The following is a 22,201-nucleotide window of genomic DNA, read 5'->3' on the forward strand; positions in this document are numbered from 1 at the left end:
TCAAATAAGTAATTGACATTTCCTTGAGCCTGAGGCTTCAGTTCACTTTTGGTGTGAAAGGTCCTTTACATTTGCTAAAAATAGAACTTTTTTTGTTATTAAAACACAAACAAGCCCAGCCCAGGTGTGAGAAGTAATGCAAAAGTACCTTTACTTTTACTTTACAAACAAGTAACAGATTACTTTTAAAAGTAACTTTTCCCCAACACTGAGTCTGAGATGCTTTTCATTTCAACTCAGAAATACATTTCAATGAATGAGAAATGAACATGGCATTCCAGATTGAGCACTATTTGTAGATCTCTAATCAAGCGTAAACGGGTGTCGTTGATCATGTGACTCGGACGGTCAGATCTTCTTCTTCCATTGAAACTCAAGGTGCTCTTTGGATTGTCTCAAATCATGCAGAGTCAATCAAATATTAAAACTACGATCATTTTTTCAATTAATCTTACTGAAATTGTTATGCTGATGCATTAAGAAAACATTTGTATGAAATATTTCAATATTCTCAGACTTTTGGACCTCACTGTATTATACAGTAGACAGTTATATTTACATATATAAGGTTGGAGATTAACCTCTTTTTGCATTATTCAATTTAAGATATCCTTATAATAAAAAAAAAGTTAATAAAAGAAGGGATCAGAACAAACTGACCCTGGGGTGGAGGAAAAAAGTTAGCATCAGTTATATTGGTTTCAGTGTAAAATCTTTTAAGACAACAGACCTTGGTCAGGTTAGATGCCATATTGAGTTGAACGCGGATGAAAACGAGGCTGTGAGGGAGAGACGTACAGTCTTTACAATGGCACAATGCTATAAACGTCCTAGATCACGTAATTTCCACAACTCACATTTAAAGTTGTGGAGTTTTTGTCTACAGTAAGACGTTTTATCAGCTGAACAATGTATGTTGTTAAACAACACTACAATCCATTCAACACACTGTAATTTTACAGCCTCGCTTTCATTCCTGTCAAAAATGTAATATGACGCTACCCTGACCAACATCTGTTCAGAAACAATTTACTTAAAACACAAATTCACATGTAACTGAATCATATATATTTAGGTTCATTTTAAACCAACGGACATAGACATCTCCTCTGTCCCAAAATGATGGCAAAAACATGGGAAAGAAAGAGTTTTATTTAAAGGTGACGTAGTTACACATTTACTATAGTAACAGTAAATTATGCATAATCACAAGTAACTAACCCTAAACCAAACTCTGACCCTAACTATAGGAGGTACATGTAGTAGTTAATTAATGTTACTCAGTACGAGTAATTGCAATGTCACTACGTCACCTTAAAAAGTGTAACAGAGAGTGTTTCATGTCTTTTATTTTTAAAATTCAGCAACCTACAGCTACAGCACTTCACCACAGTCACATCCTCCAACACGTCTACACTTTCCAGACCTTTCTTTCACATCTTTAGATCTTCTCTCTGCTCACAGCCTTCAAAGCCCTCACCTAGAGTCTGCTGCAACTCGTGACTACAAGCTTATGGTTCGGAGATTTGGGGTTTAAACAAATACATGGGACAGATGAGGAGGAGGGGACGAGGGACAAGGGACGAGAGACTTCCACAAACACAACGCTCTTCTAAAATCCTTTCCAACTCTTTCAAAACCCTTCTGTAATTATACTCCATTTTCCATTCAATTTATTCCTTTTGACACCAACCGCCTGCATACCTACTTCTCCTAGAAAGTTCCAGGATGCCTTGTCTTTATTTAATGAAAACTTAAAAAGTTGAAATAATTTTTTTTGTTGTTGAGAAAGTATCTTATCATATCATGTGTGTATCAGTATTGTACAGAAAAGAGTAAAAATTATCTTGGTAAAAAAACATTATTCAGTGCTCAACAGAAGAAAAAATACAGCATATGTTGAATGACATGGCAGTGATTTACATTTAGATGAACTATTCCTTTATATATATTAAGGGTTGCACAGACTAGTCGACTTTGATGCTCTGCCACGACGCTTTAAAGGAATAGTTGACTTAAAAATGACAATTTTAACAATGAAAAATGACATTCTTCAAAATATCTTCCTTTGTGTTCAGCAGAAGGAAGAAATTCATACAGGTTTGAAATAACTTGAGGGTGAGTACATTTTTAAGTCAACTATTCCTTTAAGCCTGACCATGGCCTATAGAGGGGACAACAGGATAAGAAATCTCTGAAGTCTACTTTTACGCTCAGTTTCTAACAGTTAAAATGACAAAAAATAAATGCATACTCTGAGATATGTTTGATAACAGAGCATCTAGATGCTCAAAATTGATCGAGTGAATGCACGTTTTAAACAGCTTATTGTACATGTAAGTTAATCGCTGTCCTAATGTGCCGCTGCATTGTAACGCACACATAAAAAGACATGTAGGAGCAATAGTCTTGCTTTTAAAACACTGTCGTCCATAACATGAATTCAAATGTTATAGGTCAGATTTCCCCCTCTCTATTCCATGTGCACTCATACGAAATACATAAAACCCCCTTGAAATATTTCATTATTTATAATATACATTTGATGTACTGAATGCTAATTTATCATTTATCTGCGCTTTAATCCTATTGGTTACTGTCTAAATGTGTTTCTGTTGGCAAAAGTGTTGCATATCAAAGGTTCAAAGCATTAGTGCATTCGGCATTAAGCATTAGTAAACTTATTCCAGTCAGCATCTGTGGCTGTCAATCAAAGCCTCTGCTATATTACTGGGGCGGAGCGATCATTGGTCACCGTCTTCCTGAGTCGAATATGGGCGAAGGGATTGATCCTGCGAAGAGGTCAAGTTTAAATCAACTAACCCATCAGACATGGAGCGTCTTAACATGCTCTTCTAAACAGAGGTGACTAGCTGTACCTGGTGGGTGATGGAGGTGGAGAGGTGAAATCGCTGGACATCTGAGGAACATAAAAACTGTGTCAGTGGAAAATATGCCAATGTACGCTAAATCCTAGCATGATTTAGTAAGACAGAGAAAAAAAAGAGAACATCTACATATACAATAACAAAATTGATAATAATCTTAAATAGGAATAATCTTAGTGAAAATGAAGATGGTGAAAATCAAGTTTTTAATGTTGTTTATATGTCTATGTGGTGTTTTTAATATGCTTTAAGACAAACCATGTGCAAATTCATAAGTCAACAGCATTGCTGAGTATTTTCTCCTTAAAACTGCAGTGAACCAAAGACAGTCTCAAAAACACGGTTTGAAATCGCTGGTGTTTCTGACGTCACAAACTACCTTGTAACCTATCAGATCAACGTGTGATCGTCAACCAGTGGATCTCTGAGCTGAGTGAGTGAGTGGAGTGGAGTGAATAATTTGCATATTCATAGAACCGCATACTAAATGAGGCAATGGTGTAGAGTTACATTCAAGCTATTTTAAGGCATGAAAAAAAAAAAACGTTTAAAAATGTCATTTTGGTGATCAAAGATGAGTTTTAAGGGATAAGATGATTGACCACAGGGGGACTTTAAGGCAAGACACTAAAAAGCAAAACCCTTGTTTTTCATGCACTGGTCAATTTTGAGATTTTGTGGCTATTTTGCTTCCATAACTTCCATAAGAAAACATCCATATTAACATTTAAAGTTACACTAAGTAACTTTTTTGTTTGAAATTAATTAACAAATTTAAATAATGAGTCAACTCATAAATAATGAGTCAAAATCCTTCTTCCAAAACGTGTTTTTTTTTCTTTTCTGATTCACTATGGTGAGCATGTTTGAAGTGTTTATATTTTCGGAGCTGACAGGATGGTTTTCACGGGGAAATTGTGTACCGTACATGCGCCACTCACCCTTGTGTCTTATTATATCCAGAAATAAAGAAAAGTTGTTCTGGCTACTTTTGGCACTTTTCCACTGCATGGTACGGCTCAGTACGGCTCGGCGCGACGCGTCTCGCTTCGCTTTTCCACTGTGTGGTACGACTCGGCTCGGCGCGGCACGGTTCGCTTTTCCACTGTGTGGTACGACTCGACTCGGCACGCCTCGCTTCGCTTTAGCTCGGTTTGCTTTTCCACTGCAGTTAGTACCGCTTCAAAGTGTGTGGGATTATAGACTGACCGTTATAGTTTATCCGCTCCTCGGGAACCAACGAGAGGAACGTCTGCACTTCGTCCACTGACCACGATTCAGCCATTACTTTTTTGGAAGTTTTCTTTCTTTCTTTTTTCTTCAAGCAAGTCAAGCAAGTAGTTTTAAAACAGGTGCTACAGCGGTGGCTGTTACTGGCTATTTAAATCTAGCAGGTTTGATGTCAGTGAAATACAATGACGCTGGTGGTGAAGATTCTGTCTGACCAATCAGTGATCTGCAGTGTTTTCACGTCACATTTTAGTATCGGTACGGTACGCTTGGAACGTCAACAAAGGTGGTACCATTTAAAGCGAGCCGAAGCGAGCCGTACTGTACCATGCAGTGGAAAAGCGCCACAAAGTGAGCCGTACCGAACCATACCATGCAGTGGAAAAGCGCCAAAGCGTGCCGTACCGAACCGTGCCGTACCGTACCATGCAGTGGAAAAGCGCCATTTGACGTGTGTCTGGTGTTTGAGTGGCAGAGGTCAGTTGTCACAACGTCAGTCAGAAAGGTTGACATGGAGTAGCTAAATCTCCAACCTCCGGGGAACAGAGGAGAGTCTGCGAGAAGGAGTTGACTGACAGAGCTCGTAATAAAACAAGAATCAACATTGGCTTGGCTTTTCAGAGATGGTGCATATTTAAATAGGTAATGCCTCATTTGCATATATAAGCATAACATTCCAGAAAGCTTAATGTCTTAATGAATTGTCTTAATGTAGTGTGATTAGTGTAAGGTGATAACTATTACTAATAATCTTTTACCCTATTCACATGCAGTGTCTTGCCTTATGTAGCAATACAGTCAGAAGAGACAGTCATGATGAACGTGTGTTTTCTGACCCTGTCCTTCAGGCGCAGCCGTGGGCTCATCCTGCTGGTTTCGGGGTTCATCATGCTGTAGGGTCGGGGTCTGAAGGTGCTGACCCGCTGAGATAAGACACTCCTCTCGTCCTCTGAATCAGGAGAGGCCTGCTGTAGCTGGCCAGCGGGAGGAAGCCTGTCCAGCTGCCCCATGCTGGTGCTGTTCACCTTCGACAGGGGAGGAGCGCTGGAGGAAGAGGGACAGAGAGAAAAACAGAGAATGCGTATGGGAATGCATAAACAAAATTGTATTTAAATCGGCTGATTATTTTAACATGTATGGGGTTTTGTTTTCCATACAGACCTGACGTCTTGTCCGGGAGTGTTTGGATAAGTCTGTGTGTAGGAGACGGGAAACCAGCCTTTTCTATGAAGGAGAGTTTAGATCATTAGCATACATGACGTGAGTATCTGAATATCTTGAGACTTCTGAGCTGGATACATTTAGGCATAAACCTATACAGTAGCTCTCATAAGCTTGTTTTTAATTCTTTCCCGGCATCGAAGACAATTTCCGTCATTTATGAGACAACGCTGAATCTAATCTGGATGTAGTTTTTGAGACAAAAACATGATTTTCTCAGCTTTTTGCTCAAAATGCTGCTTTTTTATGAAACTTACCCACATTCAAGTGTTGATAGAAAAAAGAATGCATGAATCTAGAATAAAACAGTTTTTTTGTTTAAAAGCAGAGGCTCTGTTCTTTCTTTTGATAGTAATATGTTCGTATATTCATAAACAAAATATTATAGGGGCCATGAAAATTTTGTGAAAATGATAAAAATGCTGGCGGTGGCTGGCAACTTGAACTTTTAAATAATAAAAAACGCTTGCGGGGAAAGAGTTAAAGGCTTGTTCGTACTAAATGAAAAGGAAAGACTAAACATTATTGCTGATTAAGGAAAAGTCCATATTGGTGATAGAATGACAAACATAAATAGTAATTTAGTCCTGCACTATAAATAAGCACACATAGCTAATGTTTTATTGCCCTTGTTTTATTAACTGATGATTGATGATCAGATACCGTCCAGTTCGCTCGTTCTGGCCGTAGTGCCAGCCGTCTCTGGGTTCACTGATCAGCAGGGAAAGAGTGTCTCCGGCCAGGAAGGACAGCAGACATGAAGCTCCTCCCTTCTCTCCCTCTGAGGAGTCTGTGGAGTGAGGGAACAGAGCCTCCACACGGGACGGCCCACAGAGAGGGAGCACACGGGGAAGAGTGGAGCCTGGAGAACCACAACCATTGGAAGAGGACGTTTAATACAATTGTGAGATTGATAGAAAGGATTGTCCTAAATTAAACTAGATTAAAAGGTTCACGAAGACAAACTTGTTGGCTTGAGAAAGCAGTTTATAAAGTAGTTTTAAAAGCTTTGAAGTTTTTAAGTCTCAGATTTCTGGAAATTCTAGGTGTTGCTATGCAGTCAGTACAATACAATACAATTTTATTTGTATAGCACATTTAAAAACAACTGGCGTTGACCAAAGTCCTTAACAAGGCCAAAAGACGTACAATACAGGTACAATACAAAGACACACACATCAAGATATATTAAAAGCTATTGAAAAGAAATATGTTTTCAGAGAAGATTTAAAAATTGACAGGGTTCGGGCAGATCTGATATGAGCCGGTAGGCTATTCCATAGCCTAGGTCCGAAAGCTGCAAAAGTGCGATCACCCCTATTTTTTAGTCTGGTTCGAGGGATAGATAGTAGGTTAGAGTCCCCCGATCTGAGTGATCTTGACTGTGTGATTGGGTGAAGTAATTCAGATAGGTACTGTGGAGTCTGGTTTTGCAATGACTTAAAAACAAATAAAAGAACTTTAAAATCAATTCTGAATTTAACCGGTAGCCAGTGAAGCGCTATCAGGACTGGTGTGATGTGTTCAAATTTACGCTTCCCTTTGAGAAGGCGTGCTGCTGCATTTTGGACTAATTGTAAACAAGTGATGCATTTCTGAGAGGCACCAATATATAGAGAATTACAATAGTCCAATCTGGATGTTACGAATGCATGTATGGCAATCTCGAAGTGCTTAACAGACAAGAAGGGCTTAACCTTGGCTAAAAGACGGAGGTGAAAGAAACAGGACTTAACCACAGCACTTATCTGCTTATCAAATTTAAGGTTGTTGTCAAACCAGACCCCCAAATTCCGAACACAGGTAGTGCTATATGGTGACAACGTTTGTAGATCAAAGTCATGAGTACTACGATCATTGGGGCCAAACAAGATAATTTCTGTTTTGCTCTCATTGAGACTCAAGAAGTTACTAGAAAGCCAGAGTTTCAGTTCGTCCAGACAGTCCAATATTGGCTTTAAAGCAAGCTTGTCATCACGCTTCAAAGGCAAGTAAATTTGGGTGTCATCGGCATAAAGATGGAAAGAAACCCCATGTCGAGATAAAATAGAACCCAAGGGGAGCATATATATCAGTCAGGAGGATGTTCTGGCCGGTTGCTAGGGTGTTGCTAGGCAGATGCTAGGGTGTACTAGGGTGTTCTGAATGGTTCCTAAGTGGGTGCTTGGGTGTTACTGGGCAGCTGTTAGGATGTTCTGGATGGTTGTTAGGGTGTTGCTAGGCGGATGCTAGGGTGCTCTGGGTGGTTACTATGGTGTTCTGAAAGGTTGCTAAGTGGGTGCTTGGATATTACTGGGCAGCTGTTAGGATGTTCTGAGTGTTCTGGATGGTTGTTAGGTGGCTGCTGGACAGTTTCTAGGGTGTTCTGTATGATTGCTAGGGTGTTGCTGGGCAGTTACTAGAGTGTTCTGAATGGTTGCTAGGGTTTTTTTTTTTTAAATAAACTGCTTAAATGAAAGAAATCAGAATTAATAACAGAAAGACATTATTATGATGCTGTAAACAAAAATGTGGACATTTTAAACATTTCTGACTAAAATAATGTCAGGAAAACTATAAAAAAAAAATCCATAATATTTTACCTAAAAATAAAATAATATTTTACAAAATCAAGAAAATCAAGCCTACTTTTTTACACCTTCTTTCTAGATTTTGACATTTGAATGACAATTAAATTCTTTTTCCTGCAGTGCAATAAAACAATTTTTATATTACTTAAATTGAAAAGTACATCTGTAAAAAATCATTATGGCACTTTTTGCTGTAGTTATTTATCATTTTTAAATAATTAAAAATATCTTGATTATTCATATTACTGTTAATGTTATAGTAACCAGGGATGGTTAGGTGTCAAGAAAATATTTGAATGCTCCTCAAACAGATTTCATTCCCTAAAGAAAAATATTTTTATCTTCTGCTTTTTCGGCTGAAATATGACCCGAACATGGCTCAAAAATGGCAAAAACAAAATCAGACGCACCCAAGAATCCCGTCCGAGCGTCGCTCGTCTGTCTCCTCGGCAGTGGCAGTGTGGATGTGGCGTAGAGCTCTGGACCCTTCAGCACATTAAGAGCATTGGGAGAGCTGGACACTGCGTGATGGGCTGTGGACAGGATAGGTGTGAGTGCGCGGGACATAGGGGCGCTGTGGGGGAGTGGAGGGCTGTGGGGGGCCGTTAGGGGTGGAGTCAGGCCCTGCAGGGAGCCGTGGGAGGATGTGGAGGTGTGGCTAACCGAGAGAGAAGACTGTAACCCGGCCACGCTCACTGCTGGCTGGGAGTGGGTAAGGCTAGTGGAAGAACTGGAGTGGGCATTCCCATTCTGCTGAGACGTGTTGCTGGGAGAAAGGCCAACGAGAGACTGGGAGAGAATGTCAGACTGGGACGACCGCTGCTGTTGCTGAGAACGGCTGCTGCTGTCACCGTTCGACAGAGGTGGGACTTCCTGAATAGACAGCCTCTGAGAGAGGAGAGGGACATGAAGCAGCATTAGTACTCTATCTTGATTAATTACAGGAGAATTCAGTGGATTGATGATTTGTGTGGGTATCTTTATATTGAAAATGTTGATGTTTTAAAGGGCCCCTATTATGCTATTTTAAAGTTTCCTAATGTTCTTGTGGAGTCTCCTACAACATGTTTACATGCCTCAAAGGTAAAAAATTTAATTTCCTCATAATATAATACCATAAAATATAAGTTTCTAAATCCTTCCAAAATAATCTTGAGTAAATATGCACATCATCACATTTTCAATGATTCTCAAACGACTCGTCAAATGAATCAATCCCTCTAAATCCCTCCTTTCCGCAAGCTACTCGGAATTTGATTTTCAGAATGACATTTTGAAAAGTAAAGAACAATATATTATACAATGATTTATTGTATTAGGAAAATATCATATACATAAAAAGAGGTGGGCACTCTGCAAACCATTTTTTTTTACACTTTATAAATGAGATTAAATTATACATAAACCTTTTGGAACTAACTAAAAACAAAACAAAACAAATTTTCCTTTTTTTTCCTGCCAGCTAATGTTATTTAAAATGTGACTTTGTAATATGCTGGTTACTGGTGTAATCATGATTCTTTGAATAGTGGAAGACCACCAGAGACTGTCAGTACATGGTGGAAGGAGTTGTGTCTCGCTCATCACATCAAGAATCTCGTATTAATTGAGTCACACGTGACTTTAACCAATGACGTGTCGGAAGCGATATCAGTTCTAACAACGTCATGGTCGGTTTCCTAGGCATTTTCAATCCAAGTGACCAAAGATTCTGGCGGTCCTCCACCATTTCTATTTCACTGTTCCAGACCACCAGAGATGATCAGTACATGGAAGATCAATGCCAAGTCACAAGAATATGATAGCTTAAGGCAACACATTGGAGCTAATCAAAGGAATAGGAGCCACATTAAGCTTATAAAACCTGGTATCATATCTCCGAAAGGGGCACACCACGCAATACTGCCCAAGAAGGGCCCACCACCCGAATCGAATGAGCAACCATTGTACGCCCTGTCGAACGATATGCCTCAACAATAGTGTCCACCACCCAGTGAGTGAGTCTTTGTATCGAAAACGGTGCACCTCTTCTGCCGGGCCCAAAACAGACGAATAGCTGGTCCGTGGTACGACATGAGGCAGTCCTTACCACATACTCAATGCACAAACTGGACATAGGGCTGCTTGGAAAGCCTTGTCCTCCTTCCTAAATGCCGCCAGCTGAATAGGCTGATTTGTGAACTGAGCTGCAATACCTTGGGGCTGGAAAGCTGGGTTCGGCCAAAGTGTAACCTAATTGCTCTCTGGCCCCCACCTAAGACACTGCAGACTGAGAAAGCATGTAACTCGCTGACCCTTCTGGTTGATGTTATGGCTAAAAAGAAAGCAGTCTTCATGGAAAGATGTCTACTATCTGCTTGCACCATCTGCTCATGGGCCAGACACACAGTTATAACCTGTCCGGAGAAGGATGCCACAGTGCCCCGTCCATCTGTGACAGCAGATCTTTCCGAACTGGGAGTGGCTGAGGTGGACAGGTTGGGAGAGTTAATAGGAGGCTAAACCAAGGTATCACTGGCCAACAGGGGGCCACTAGAATACATCTGAGATGCTTCTCCTGTACCCGCCTCAAGCCGGAGTCAAAACTATATCCAGCTGGACGCAATGGATTCCTTCAACAGAAAAGAAGGACTTTGAGAGCAGAGTAAAGCAGTTAAAAGTACAAAATAATAGACTTGTTTCAAGTAACAGTTTGTTTATTACTGAACATAATGCTGAAAGAAGTTTTCAATCTGCAGGTCCTGTAGACCCAAACACAGCTCTCCAAACTATGCTGATTACACCAGTTGTGAGAATAAAACCAACTAGTTTGCCTAAATTAAGTGGTATCAAGAGAGATTTCTTCCATTGGAAGAAGGATTGGGAAAGTTTACAGAAACAAGGAGAACAAATTGGATCGGCAGAGGTAAAGAAAATCCAACTCCTGGACAGTTTGGATGACAGAATTGTTAAGGACCTGAAGTTATAGCATCTGCTTATGCAGTTCAAATTGAGCTTGATTGCAGGGGCCGCAATCAAGCTCACTGAGGATATAATGAATTGCTGAAATGAACCAGTGTGGTATGTGAGTCACCTGATTGCACCAAATCCTCACTCAGTTACTACTCCAGTGCGCATGGTATGGAACAGCAGTCAGAAATGTAAAAGTTTGAGTATGAATTATCTTCTTCTGAAGGGCCCAGATGTTCTTATTCCGATCAGAGCTGTTCTTCTAAGGTTTAGGAGAGGAGTTTATGCTGTCCTAGGAGATATCAGGAAGACATATAACTCTGTAAGGCTGGAGGAGAGAGAAATGCATCTACATAGGTTTCTGTGGAGAGATGATCAGAGTGAATAGGAGAATATGCAATCACCAGAGTTAACATCGGGTGCATTGCACAGTTAGCCATACGGGAAATTGCAAAAATGAAAAAGTTCTTTCATCTTCTTGAGGAGTGCAAAGTTATTGAAGAGGATAGATACGTAGAAGATATTCTAACTTCCCACAATAATCAGAAAAGGCTGGAAAAAATAAACGAAGGTGTTAAGGAGATCCTAAGAGCTTAAGGGTTTTTCTTGAAGCACTGGGATCGATCAGAACAAAGTTGGAAGCCTGGTCTCAATTGATGGTGAGCCGGTAGAGTCAACACTAGAAGACAGAATCCTGAAACTTCCAAACCATTTGAGGGATAAAGACAACAAGACTCTGGGTATCTGGTGGAAGAGGATAAACTTTTCAATCATTTTTCCAAGTGGAAAAAGAAAATGAGTGTAGGACAAAACCTTCTTAAAGAGGTCATGGCTGAAATGTGTGGTGCAGTTTATGCAGCCAGGCTTAGAAAATACACTGACCATTTGACCAATGGTTTCATCTGGTGGACAGACAAACTTGTTGGGAGCTATTCAGCAGGCTAGCTATGGCTACCAGTCCTTCTTTGCAAAAAGAATTGGAGAGATCCAGAGAACTACGCATGTTAAAGACTGGTGGTGGATTCCAGGTAACTTAAACATTGTGGATATTATCACAAGGGGAGGTAGTCCAGAAGGCCTAAAAGAAGATTCTGCATGGCAGTGTTCTTGAAGTGGCCAATGGAGGATTGGCCAAAACAGTCAGCTGCTGAGTTTGTAACTTCTGCAAGAGAAAGTATTAACAAACTCCAGAGGAAAGCATTTTCTGCAGTACTAACTAGAAGTTTGACTAAGAAAAAGCAAGACTCAGTCCTCAGGAGAAACTTAAAGTGAGAGTTCATTAGGATGGAGAAAAAGTTTAGTTAAATAACCTCATTGTATATTCAGGCACCTCTGAATATCAAAAAGAAAAAGCAGACGACTGTTTCATCAAGAAGGATGTCTGACGGCTTAAAAAGGCAAGTAAGTTACATCCCAGACAGCTACATAGTGTCGAATGTGGAATCCATGCGTACCAGATGTGGGCCGGATCTGGGCCGACACTATGTTGGGAAGACTGCGTGGAATACGCAAGTCCAAACTCTCTTCTGGGATGTACTGGAAAAAGAGGGGATCAAGAAAGTTTTGAGTTTGAAGGCTATCCATTAAAAAAAAAAAAAAGAATCATCCAGGAAGAAGTCAACAAGTTCTGGAGAAGATGTGTCAGCTGGCTGCACATATCCCTCATGCTAACAATGTCTCTTGTCTAGCTTTGTTCATGTAACATGCTGTTGGTAAGTGTTGTCAGGTCTATGTCAAGTCTGCTCAAGTCAAGTTTAAATCGAGTCATGTTTAAGTCAAGCCTTTGTTTGGTTTTGTTTATTTGTATTTGATTTCTAAACTGGACATGGGTTCTTAACATCGGCTGAGATTTTGTATCATCTATCATCAGGAGAAGAAATTATGCTGGGATGTAATCTAGTAGCCCTAATAGGCTGTGCCTAATCACAGCCTGAAAAACTAGCTCTTAACCCCTTAAAGGATTGGTTCACTTTTTAAAAAACTTTTGCTGATAATTTACTCACCCCCATGTCATCCAAGATGTCCATGTCTTACTTTCTTCAGTCGAAAAGAAATTAAGGTTTTTGATGAAAACATTCCAGGATTTTTCTCCATATAATGCACTTTACTGGGCACCAAACGGTTCAAGGTCCAAAAGACAGTTTCAGTGCAAACTGCAAACTGTTCAAAGGGCTTTAAACGATTCCAGACGATGAATAAGGGTCTTATCAAGCGAAACGATCGCTCATTTCAAAAATAAATAACAAAGTTTAAGTTTTATAAGCTCAAATGCTCGCCTTGCTCTGTTCTGTGATGCACGTTCGTGACTCTCCTGTTCGAACTCGTTCATCAAAATGAACAAATCTTTTTTCGAGTCATTTGATTCATTTAACGAATGAAATGAACGAATTGACTCGGAAAAAGTTCGAACAGGAGAGTCACACAGAACAGAGCAAGGCGGGCATTTGAGCTTATAAAACTTAAATTTATTATTTATTTATTTTATAAGCGATCGTTTCGCTTGATAAGACCCTTATTCATCGTCTGGTGTCGTTTAAAGCCATTTGAACAGTTTGCAGTTTGCACTGAAACTGTCTTTTGGACCTTCAACCGTTTGCTGCCCAGTAAAGTGCATTATATGGAGAAAAATCCTGGAATGTTTTCATCAAAAACCTTAATTTCTTTTCGACTGAAGAAAGAAAGACATGGACATCTTGGATGACATGGGGGTGAGTAAATTATCAGGAATTTTTTTTTTTAAAGTGAACTAATCCTTTAAGAAAAGTGTCACCGGCCCACCGGTGGGCCCAAATCCATTACATTTTTAAAACAGTAATATCCTATACTAAACCTAAACTAATCTTGACAAACTATATATCATTTGAAAGCTTACAATCTCTAGTTTCCATATTTGGTGATTGATTTTCAAAATGAATTACAGAGGAGCCATAATTTATCAATTTGCAACAATAATATTTTCATACTCCTAAGGCGTGTTTAGACCTTTAATTTGAAATAGTGATGAACATGAAAAATCATGAAAGAAGGGTAGAAACCTCAGTTTGTTTTCATGCCAAGAGTTCAAAAGATAGCATCCATTCAATTATTTTAGAAAAAAAGGTCAGAATTTTTTTTAAATATAAAGAAAAAAATTATAGATTCACCATTTGTGATGTGGCAGCGAGCTATAACGCACATACTTGTTCTTTTTGTGTTTCTTAGAGGTTGAATTCATATCAAAATCTGCCAAACTTTTCATATTACTTCTGAATAGGATGTCTACTTCATAAATTGTATGAAAATTGTGGAAATAATGGTTCATATCACTCAAAACACATATGGAAATGGAGGCACCCTTATATGGGCAGTAATGGAGTCTGGTTGTGCCCTAGTGGAAGCGTTCGGTACTGCACCCAAACAAAATCTTACTGAAAGCTCATTTTTTGAGATATCAACCTAAAATTTGAAACACAACTTGTTCAGATTTTTGACTGATTTCTTTGCAGTTTTAGAGTCGCCCAGGTTTTGAAAATATATTTTCTATAAAATATGAATAATTACATTTTTTACATTGTACATTTTCATAAACTCAAACTTCTATAACTTTTTTTTCTGTTTCACTTTCCTAATTTACTTCACTTCTACAAAAATCTGCCAAATGTCTTCTTTAAAACGAGACCAATCTTACGTCTATATTCCAAAGCATTCTTGAATTACAACCATTTAAGTTTGAAATGTGCATTTTCATGTATATTCAAAAAAAGGGGGGTGACACTTATACAGGATAAATCATCAAAATATGACATTATGATAATATATACAAAAATTTAGAAACACTTAATATTTCATTTTTTAGAGAGAATATCAGAAATATTTAGAAATGTCCATGTTATTTCACCTAAAATCAAAAGTTAGGAAAACATTTTTTTTTTTACATAAAGTAAATTAATCCTGTTTTTAAGGACGTTTTACATTACGTTTAAAACATTTTTAAAGCATTGTGACATTTTTATGACAATTAAGCCCCTGTGATGTGGGAGTATTTGTCCCTCACTTGTTCTCCAGGTTGAGAGATTCCCAGTTTGGCGTTCCGCAGGACCTCCGCTAGTCCTGCTCCTCCAGAGCTCTGGGGGGCAGTGTGACGCAACAGGTTCAGCGCTCGTTCTGGTAGTTTGGTTGGCTGGGCACATGACTGTTGCCATGATGCCAGCTTCTGAGACAACAGCTCTCTCACCTATCAAACAACATTAATTCATAATATTTAACCAGTTAAAAATTTCCTTAGGAAAAAATTCCGATCTGATTTTGACACTAATTGCTCTTTCTGTCAGAATGACACTGAAACTCTTCTTCACTTGTTTTGGTCATGCAATTTTACTCGGCAACTTTGGGAAGATGTTAGTGGGTTTATCTTGCAGAATTTCTCCATGAATCCCAAAACTGTTATTTTTGGATTTTTTGAAGCTGATTCAAATGACTGCTTTATAATAAATCCAATTCCTATGTAGATTTTATATTCACAAATGTAAGTTTTCAAATTGTAAACCAATATTTTTGGGTGTTCTTGCATGAGATAAAACATTACTTGACTACAATTTCATCCTCTCTTAACCCAAAAGCACTCAGAACATGTAACATTTGCAAGAGCTTCAAACTTTTTACTTTATTTAATGCTTAGATTTCTTTTCATTTAAGTAATGCCCTCTTCTTTTTTTTCATTCTTGTTTATATCACTGTCTAACTTTTTTTGTGCTATGATGTTGTTGTTGTGTTATTATTATGTTGTTTCACACTGTAAACTAAATGTTTAAATAAAGCATTTAAAAAAAATAAAAAATAAAAATTATTTACACCCTTGAAATGAAACAAAAAACTATCAAACAACATTTCTGTCAAATGCACAGCTAATTTTCATAACTACACTCTTGTTTCTTGTTTTAAAGTTAAGATAAAAACACATTTGCTAAAACAATTATGACTTTTTAGTTTGATCGTACAAGTCTTTTTGTTATCATGTTTTATGGGGCTTTGCATCACAAGTGCAGTGCTCTACCAGGAGTTTACTATGACTGAAAAGCCAAACATATGGACCCAAACATATGCAAACATTAAATTGCATTATCTTATAAATGCACTATAAGGGTTTTGAGGTCATAAAATAGTAATTTGTAAGGAATCGCACAAAAATAAGATAATCTGCCTCATTATTTTTATTTGTGTGAAAAGACAATTAAAGTTGTTGGTGTTTTACTGAATCTAGTGTTCATTTTAGCAGAAAACTAAACTTAACTAAGTGAAGTGAATTATATATATAAATTTATTTTTATGATGTTTTTGGAGTAAAAAAAGACTTGTTTTTCCAGTGAACTTGTTATGTTTGCTAGTCCTCTACAGACTGAGTTAGTTGGTTAAAGCTTCATTGTTCGCTCATATCTGTAGTGTTACCTTGCAGTGGTAGTTGACGAGGATCTTGGTGACTGAACATTGACGGTCCACCAGAAAACAATAGCGCCGCCTTTCTTCTGTCAGAGCAGAGCGATAACCAACGGCAACTAAAGAGTCCAACTCTCCCTGCCGGCGACTCATCAGCTCCACATACTGTTACAGAAAGATTAATTCATCTTTACAAAGAATATGACAAATGTACACCAAGACTGGCATCTAAGGCAAACAACTAAAGTTCAGAATCCTTAAAGCAGGAGTTCACAAACTTTTTTGTCAGCTGAACCCTTTTAGACATAAAACATATACTTGAAGTGTTCCCGAGATATAATATTTCAATAATTCAACAACACATTTGCATGTTCACGGTTCTCTCCACATTAAATTTACACTGGAACCCATTCAAATATAATAATAATAATAATGATTTTGATTATTATTTAAATAACTATAAAAATAAAGAAAGAAACATAATACTGTTGTAAACTAAAACATTTATTACTGATAATTATACTACTAATAATTTTATTTTACACTACAAGTTATAATACTAATATTTATGTCTAAAATTCTTCACTTTCAAACACTCAAACCCTTGAGCTTTTTAACATTTTAAAACCTCAAGCTTTTATTTCTTTCGTGGAATACTGCTGAAATGCTATGAACTGTCCACAAAAACATTGGAAATTATGCAAATATGAAATTGTGCATGTTCCCAAATGCATGTTAAACTCGCAGCACATGCAGAGATTGAGTTTGCTGGATGTACTGTGAACTGAGATGCTCTCAGACGCTGAAACACTGGATCACCAGCTGCTCACGTGAACACAGTGCTGCGCTGCGCTTTTAAACCTGCAGTGCAGATCAGCCTATACAGTTATTCATAGCAGTAATTTGCAGGTGTGGGACATGTCCCCACCTCAATATTGTCCCCTCCACTTTTTTGAAACATCAGTAGCCTAGCAGAATATACAGGCGATCTGGCGTTGGAATGTATAGTTTTTGAAATCATAATCACACAGACGAGCACTTCAATCTATCACTTAACACCGATGCGGAGACTCTCTATGGTGAAATCACAAAACAAAACGCACACAAACGTGTCACTGCTCTTAATAACTATTTCAAAAATAGTTTTTGAAATCATAATCACACAGACGAGCACTTCAATCTATCACTTAACACCGATGCGGAGACTCTCTATGGTGAAATCACAAAACAAAACGCACACAAACGTGTCACTGCTCTTAATAACTATTTCAAAAATAGTTTTTGAAATCATAATCACACAGACGAGCACTTCAATCTATCACTTAACACCGATGCGGAGACTCTCTATGGTGAAATCACAAAACAAAACGCACACAAACGTGTCACTGCTATTGATGAACATCTTTGATTTTAATGAGAAGAAAAAAACTATAAGAGGGTGGACTAGAACCTAGAGCCTCTGACACACCAGACCATAAGGGCACACAAGAAGTTAAAGCAGATTTATGTATTTATTGATTGACGTGAAGAATCTTAGGACTAACAACTTATTTGTATTTTAGTAGATTTTATTTTTAAGAATGAAACTATCACGTTAAACATGACTTATATGTGGATACGTTAAACTCAATGTACTATTGAAATTGAATATTAATTATTGTACATGATAGCATTGATATATAGCATTGTATTTAACACCCAGTTGGGACCAACCCCCCCCCCCCCCCCCCCACCCCACACCCCACACACACCACACACACCACACACACACACACACACACACACAAACAAACACACTCCTGTCCTATCCACCTTTTAAAACAAAGTTATGCCACAAGTTAATTAAACCACCGCAGCCTTTGATTATCGTACAGTCGTTCATTATATCGCACATATTTATTTATTTTAATGTTAAATTCAATCGAATTAAATATTAGCTTTCATCAACCCCCGTTTGGAAAACCCTGTCTTAAAGGACCAGTTCACCCAAAAATGAAAGTTCTGTCACCATCATGTTGTTCTAAACGTTCTTTTAAAGGTGCTATATGTATTTTTAGCGGCCTCTATCGGTGATGTTTCAGATTGCAACCAATTTTTACAAGAGCGCTCGTGCTCGAACACAAGAGCGAGCACTCATGGTACCGGCCACACTGAGACTTTCAACACACCGGAGAAAGCATCACACAACATGCTGGAAACTCATGTAAACTCCCACTGCAACGTTACAATAATAGGCTACTTTTATCAGCTTGACGTTGAACTAATGCTCCATGCTCGTACCATGATAACGTTACATTGACTGCATTTAGCCGGCATGTGGTGTTATAGCATAATGCATTTCACTAACTATTCGTGTATCTTTCACAATCAGCAATGTCAACATAGGTGAATGTATAATATGATAACGAAAATGGTTAGTGACTAGACTGAATAATGTCAGTGTAACAGTAAGACAGTAGGATTGTAGGAAGTAACATTACTGTACTGTACGTGTCTGGAAATGTGTATTAAACAATATGATAGTAGTGGGATGAGTGACGTTAGACAGTAGATCTAGTACATAAAATAAAAGTTACATGATCCTAAAGCACCTACTTTTGTTATCCTGGAACAGTCTTTTGTATTCATTCATGTCTCATGTATGTTGTAGTTTACCTTGCTATTTCATTACAGTTTACCATTATTTATTTCAGCATATCTGAAAACTTGTAATTTATCACAATAAAAATAGCGGAGGTGTTGGAGTGTGTGTTGTGCTGGAGGCAGGTCGTTGTTTGGTGTTATCAGACTCCACGTCGTTCGCTGCACTGCCGTCGCATAGACTGTATATAAAAAGGAGAGAGGCTCGGGAGCGCGCATGCACGTCACATCCGATGGCTTTCGCAGAAAATCCGGCCCGGAGACTTCACATAGAAATAGGAATACTGGCCTTCAGAGGTAATAGCAAAACCCGACAAGTGGATCATTGTGTGATTACAAGCCCTTCACACACAGGCAATAAAAAAAGGATTCATTTTAGAAGAAAAGTTACATATAGCACCTTTAAGTGACATTTTCATTTGAATAATATCTCTGAATTTTCCTTTCCTTTCCTCATCTTTCAAACTGTGGTCCTGTTTTACTTCATCATTTCCCCTCTCTCGTTCCTTTGTTTTTTATCTGTCCCATTGGGGGGTTTTTTCTGGCCCCAAATCTGCTGTTCCGGATATCTGCTTAATCTCAAACTAAATGACTTGTTCTTCTTTCTTATACAAAATCATGCTTAGAGTAATTCTTCTGATAGCATAGCTCAGGCCTACACAAACAAAGATAGACTCACTCCTGAAAAAACACGTGCTCGAGGATACACACATGCACAAATAAACAAACACTTGTTCACACACGGATAAAAAGTCTTCCACTCACAAATCAGCTTTAATATGTAGGACACTGGCTCGCACAAACGGCCCTCACTGAGCTCAATTGGTCATTATGAGTCACACAAACTACAAATGACTGGCAGTACATGACATTCTACACTAAGCCTTCAGTAATGAACACAGCAAGTCAAAGAACTGGCAAGCAACACAATTACTCAGTTCTTTAGCAGGCGCTTTAATCAAAAGTGACTTACTGTTCATTTATTGCAGTGCCAATCACTCTGAAGTGAATGTGGCTTAAGAGCTTCGCTGGAAGGTGATTGTGACCAAGTGGGATCAAATTAACTGCTTTAAAGTTGAGGCACATTACAAAATATTATTACTATTTAAAAAAAAAAAAAAAAAAATTACATGCCAAATCAAATATCAGGGTGTTACAAACAACTTGCAGGAATATGCATTTTGTTGTCGTGTCACAAGAAAACTTGAGAACTTACTTATTACTACACCCTAAAAGTATGAAGGCCTACTGTTTTTGTAGTCTGTCACCATAAACCGGCCTGTCAATCATTCTGTCGGAGGTTGAATCCTCACATACACGCTTCAATTCTTCCCACAGTATTGGAGAGAAAACAAGTAGCACGTTGATTGGACAGTTGGGGGTCTTTCATGCAGAGAACTATGATAATGTTATTTAAAGTCCCCCTGTGGTCAATCATTTTATCCCATAAAACTCATCTTTGATCACCAAAATTACATATTTAAACGTTTTTCTTTGAAAAAAAAAAATCTTCATGCCTTAACCCTCTGGGGACCAGAAACGCGCCCGCGCGTTTTGCCGTTTTTTTTTCACATAGCAGAAAAATAGACTTAAAATACTCTGTTGATTTTGATCGTACATATAAGTGTTATACATCAATCGATCCTGTTAATTGTCTATTATTTTTCTGTATACTCACAATAAAAACAAAGTTTTGTGCTTTTTGTCAAATAAAGAAAAATAAACATGATGCGAGTTTTGCCTTCTCTCTGTCAGTGCAGTCCATTCTGAAACACGTCCGAAAAATTAACTCTAACTCTGCAAATACTTGTCATACAGGCACGAGAGGTTTTTCTTTATGAAGCTTGAATTCTCTTCTTTTTAATGATGTAATTTATATAAAAAACAAATATTCTCAGTTTATGTAATCTGTATGAAAAGAGAGTGCTGTCAGATTTTTTTCCCCCAGCTCATTACACTTCATTACGCGTTAATCTGACACGCCCACGGAGGACGCGCGCTATTCAAACGCAAATGTCGAGGCAAGCCATGACAATGCCCACATCAGCCGTTCCACCGCGGCGGTAAAATGTGGGGTGTATTTGCTGCCTTTTACCGCCAAGAGGCGCTACAATCATAGACTCTGAAAAGTGTTTGTTTATTCTCTCTAATGCGTAATCTGCTGCCGCACCGCACTGATTCAGAGCGTTTGAAAGCTGGTAGCAGATGAATTCAACAAGTGAAACGTAGTTAAAATAATTCATAATCACAATACTGAAATTAGGCTACTGAAATGAAATTGAATAAATAATGAAAAAGTAAAACATTGCAATAAAAACAGTCACAGACGTATAGACGATAGCTCAGTGGTTAACGCAACAACACGAGCTTCGAGGAGCTTCAATCGACTCGGATCGAATCTCAATGTAGCATACATGTTGTTAACCGATGTTGCCCTACAGCGTTTATGTTTAACCTTCTTGATGCTTAAATAGCTAACTGTTTATAACTGTTTACTTATTTAAAGTCAAGAGTTTTGTTTAATTATTATTACAACATAAATTTGCTACATTCCTGGAACCGCAGCCGCTGCACAAAGGACAAAAACTGATGAAGGAAGATTGTCAGCCGATTGCATCAGAAAATGAAAATGAAGAAGCACGTCTTTAGTCTGCTAAATTATTGTGTAATGTAAAAGAACACTAAAATTACTTAAGTTTGAAACCAAGTTCGAACATTTCAAGGTTTAAATAAAGTGTCGGGACAGTTTTTTTTATTTAAAACAGGGTTGCATCGGGTTTAGAGTTTATTTCTTTTGCGATGCAAAATAAGAAACACTAGGCTAATCTTATTCTTGCGACATTTTAAATTTGTATTGCCAAAGAAATGACAGCTATATTAAACAATTAAAACAGTAGGCCTACAAAACGAAAATTGTCCAAAGCAACATAATTAAATTAAAACATGCGTTTTTCTTTGCCTCTCTCGCGCTGAATCTCTTTTTAACAAGTTTATTTAGTCTCCCTCGCTCTCCATATGAAAGAGGAACATTAACACCTAGGCCTATTGTCCTGCGCGCTCGATACAGCACTGAACTGTCCCTCCAACCCCCCACCGGCTATCGGAGTCTGAGGCTGATTTAACACAAAGAGAAGTCACAATTCACACTTAAATCGCTATTCTAGACAGTGTTGATAATGAAGGAATTAAATGATTTAAGTTACATGTAGCCTAGTGATATTTCTGTCATAAAAGCTTATTACTAAATATTTAATTATTTCAGTAATTGATGAAATAAAACTGGTTTGGGCC

General features: G+C 38.1%; 1 protein-coding gene across 1 annotated transcript in view; it reads right to left on the minus strand.

Annotated features, from left to right (window-relative positions):
- Positions 1 to 2,662: 2,662 nt before the first annotated feature.
- The window catches only part of zgc:158689 (uncharacterized protein LOC791177 homolog), a 38,516-nt gene continuing 18,977 nt past the window's right edge, over positions 2,663 to 22,201 (minus strand). Inside the window, exons 8-15 of the mRNA XM_056257965.1 lie at positions 16,283 to 16,435; positions 14,892 to 15,071; positions 8,320 to 8,797; positions 6,003 to 6,201; positions 5,280 to 5,342; positions 4,955 to 5,162; positions 2,880 to 2,920; positions 2,663 to 2,792 (exon numbers count right to left, since the gene is read on the minus strand). Of these exons, the coding sequence (XP_056113940.1) occupies positions 2,723 to 2,792; positions 2,880 to 2,920; positions 4,955 to 5,162; positions 5,280 to 5,342; positions 6,003 to 6,201; positions 8,320 to 8,797; positions 14,892 to 15,071; positions 16,283 to 16,435 (1,392 nt within the window). The 3' untranslated portion in view covers positions 2,663 to 2,722. The remainder of the gene's footprint in view (positions 2,793 to 2,879; positions 2,921 to 4,954; positions 5,163 to 5,279; positions 5,343 to 6,002; positions 6,202 to 8,319; positions 8,798 to 14,891; positions 15,072 to 16,282; positions 16,436 to 22,201) is intronic.

The sequence above is a fragment of the Rhinichthys klamathensis genome, unplaced genomic scaffold (genome assembly GCF_029890125.1).
Source record: "Rhinichthys klamathensis goyatoka isolate OS25496 unplaced genomic scaffold, OSU_Roscu_1.1 h1tg000006l_1, whole genome shotgun sequence".
Taxonomy (NCBI): domain Eukaryota; kingdom Metazoa; phylum Chordata; class Actinopteri; order Cypriniformes; family Leuciscidae; genus Rhinichthys; species Rhinichthys klamathensis.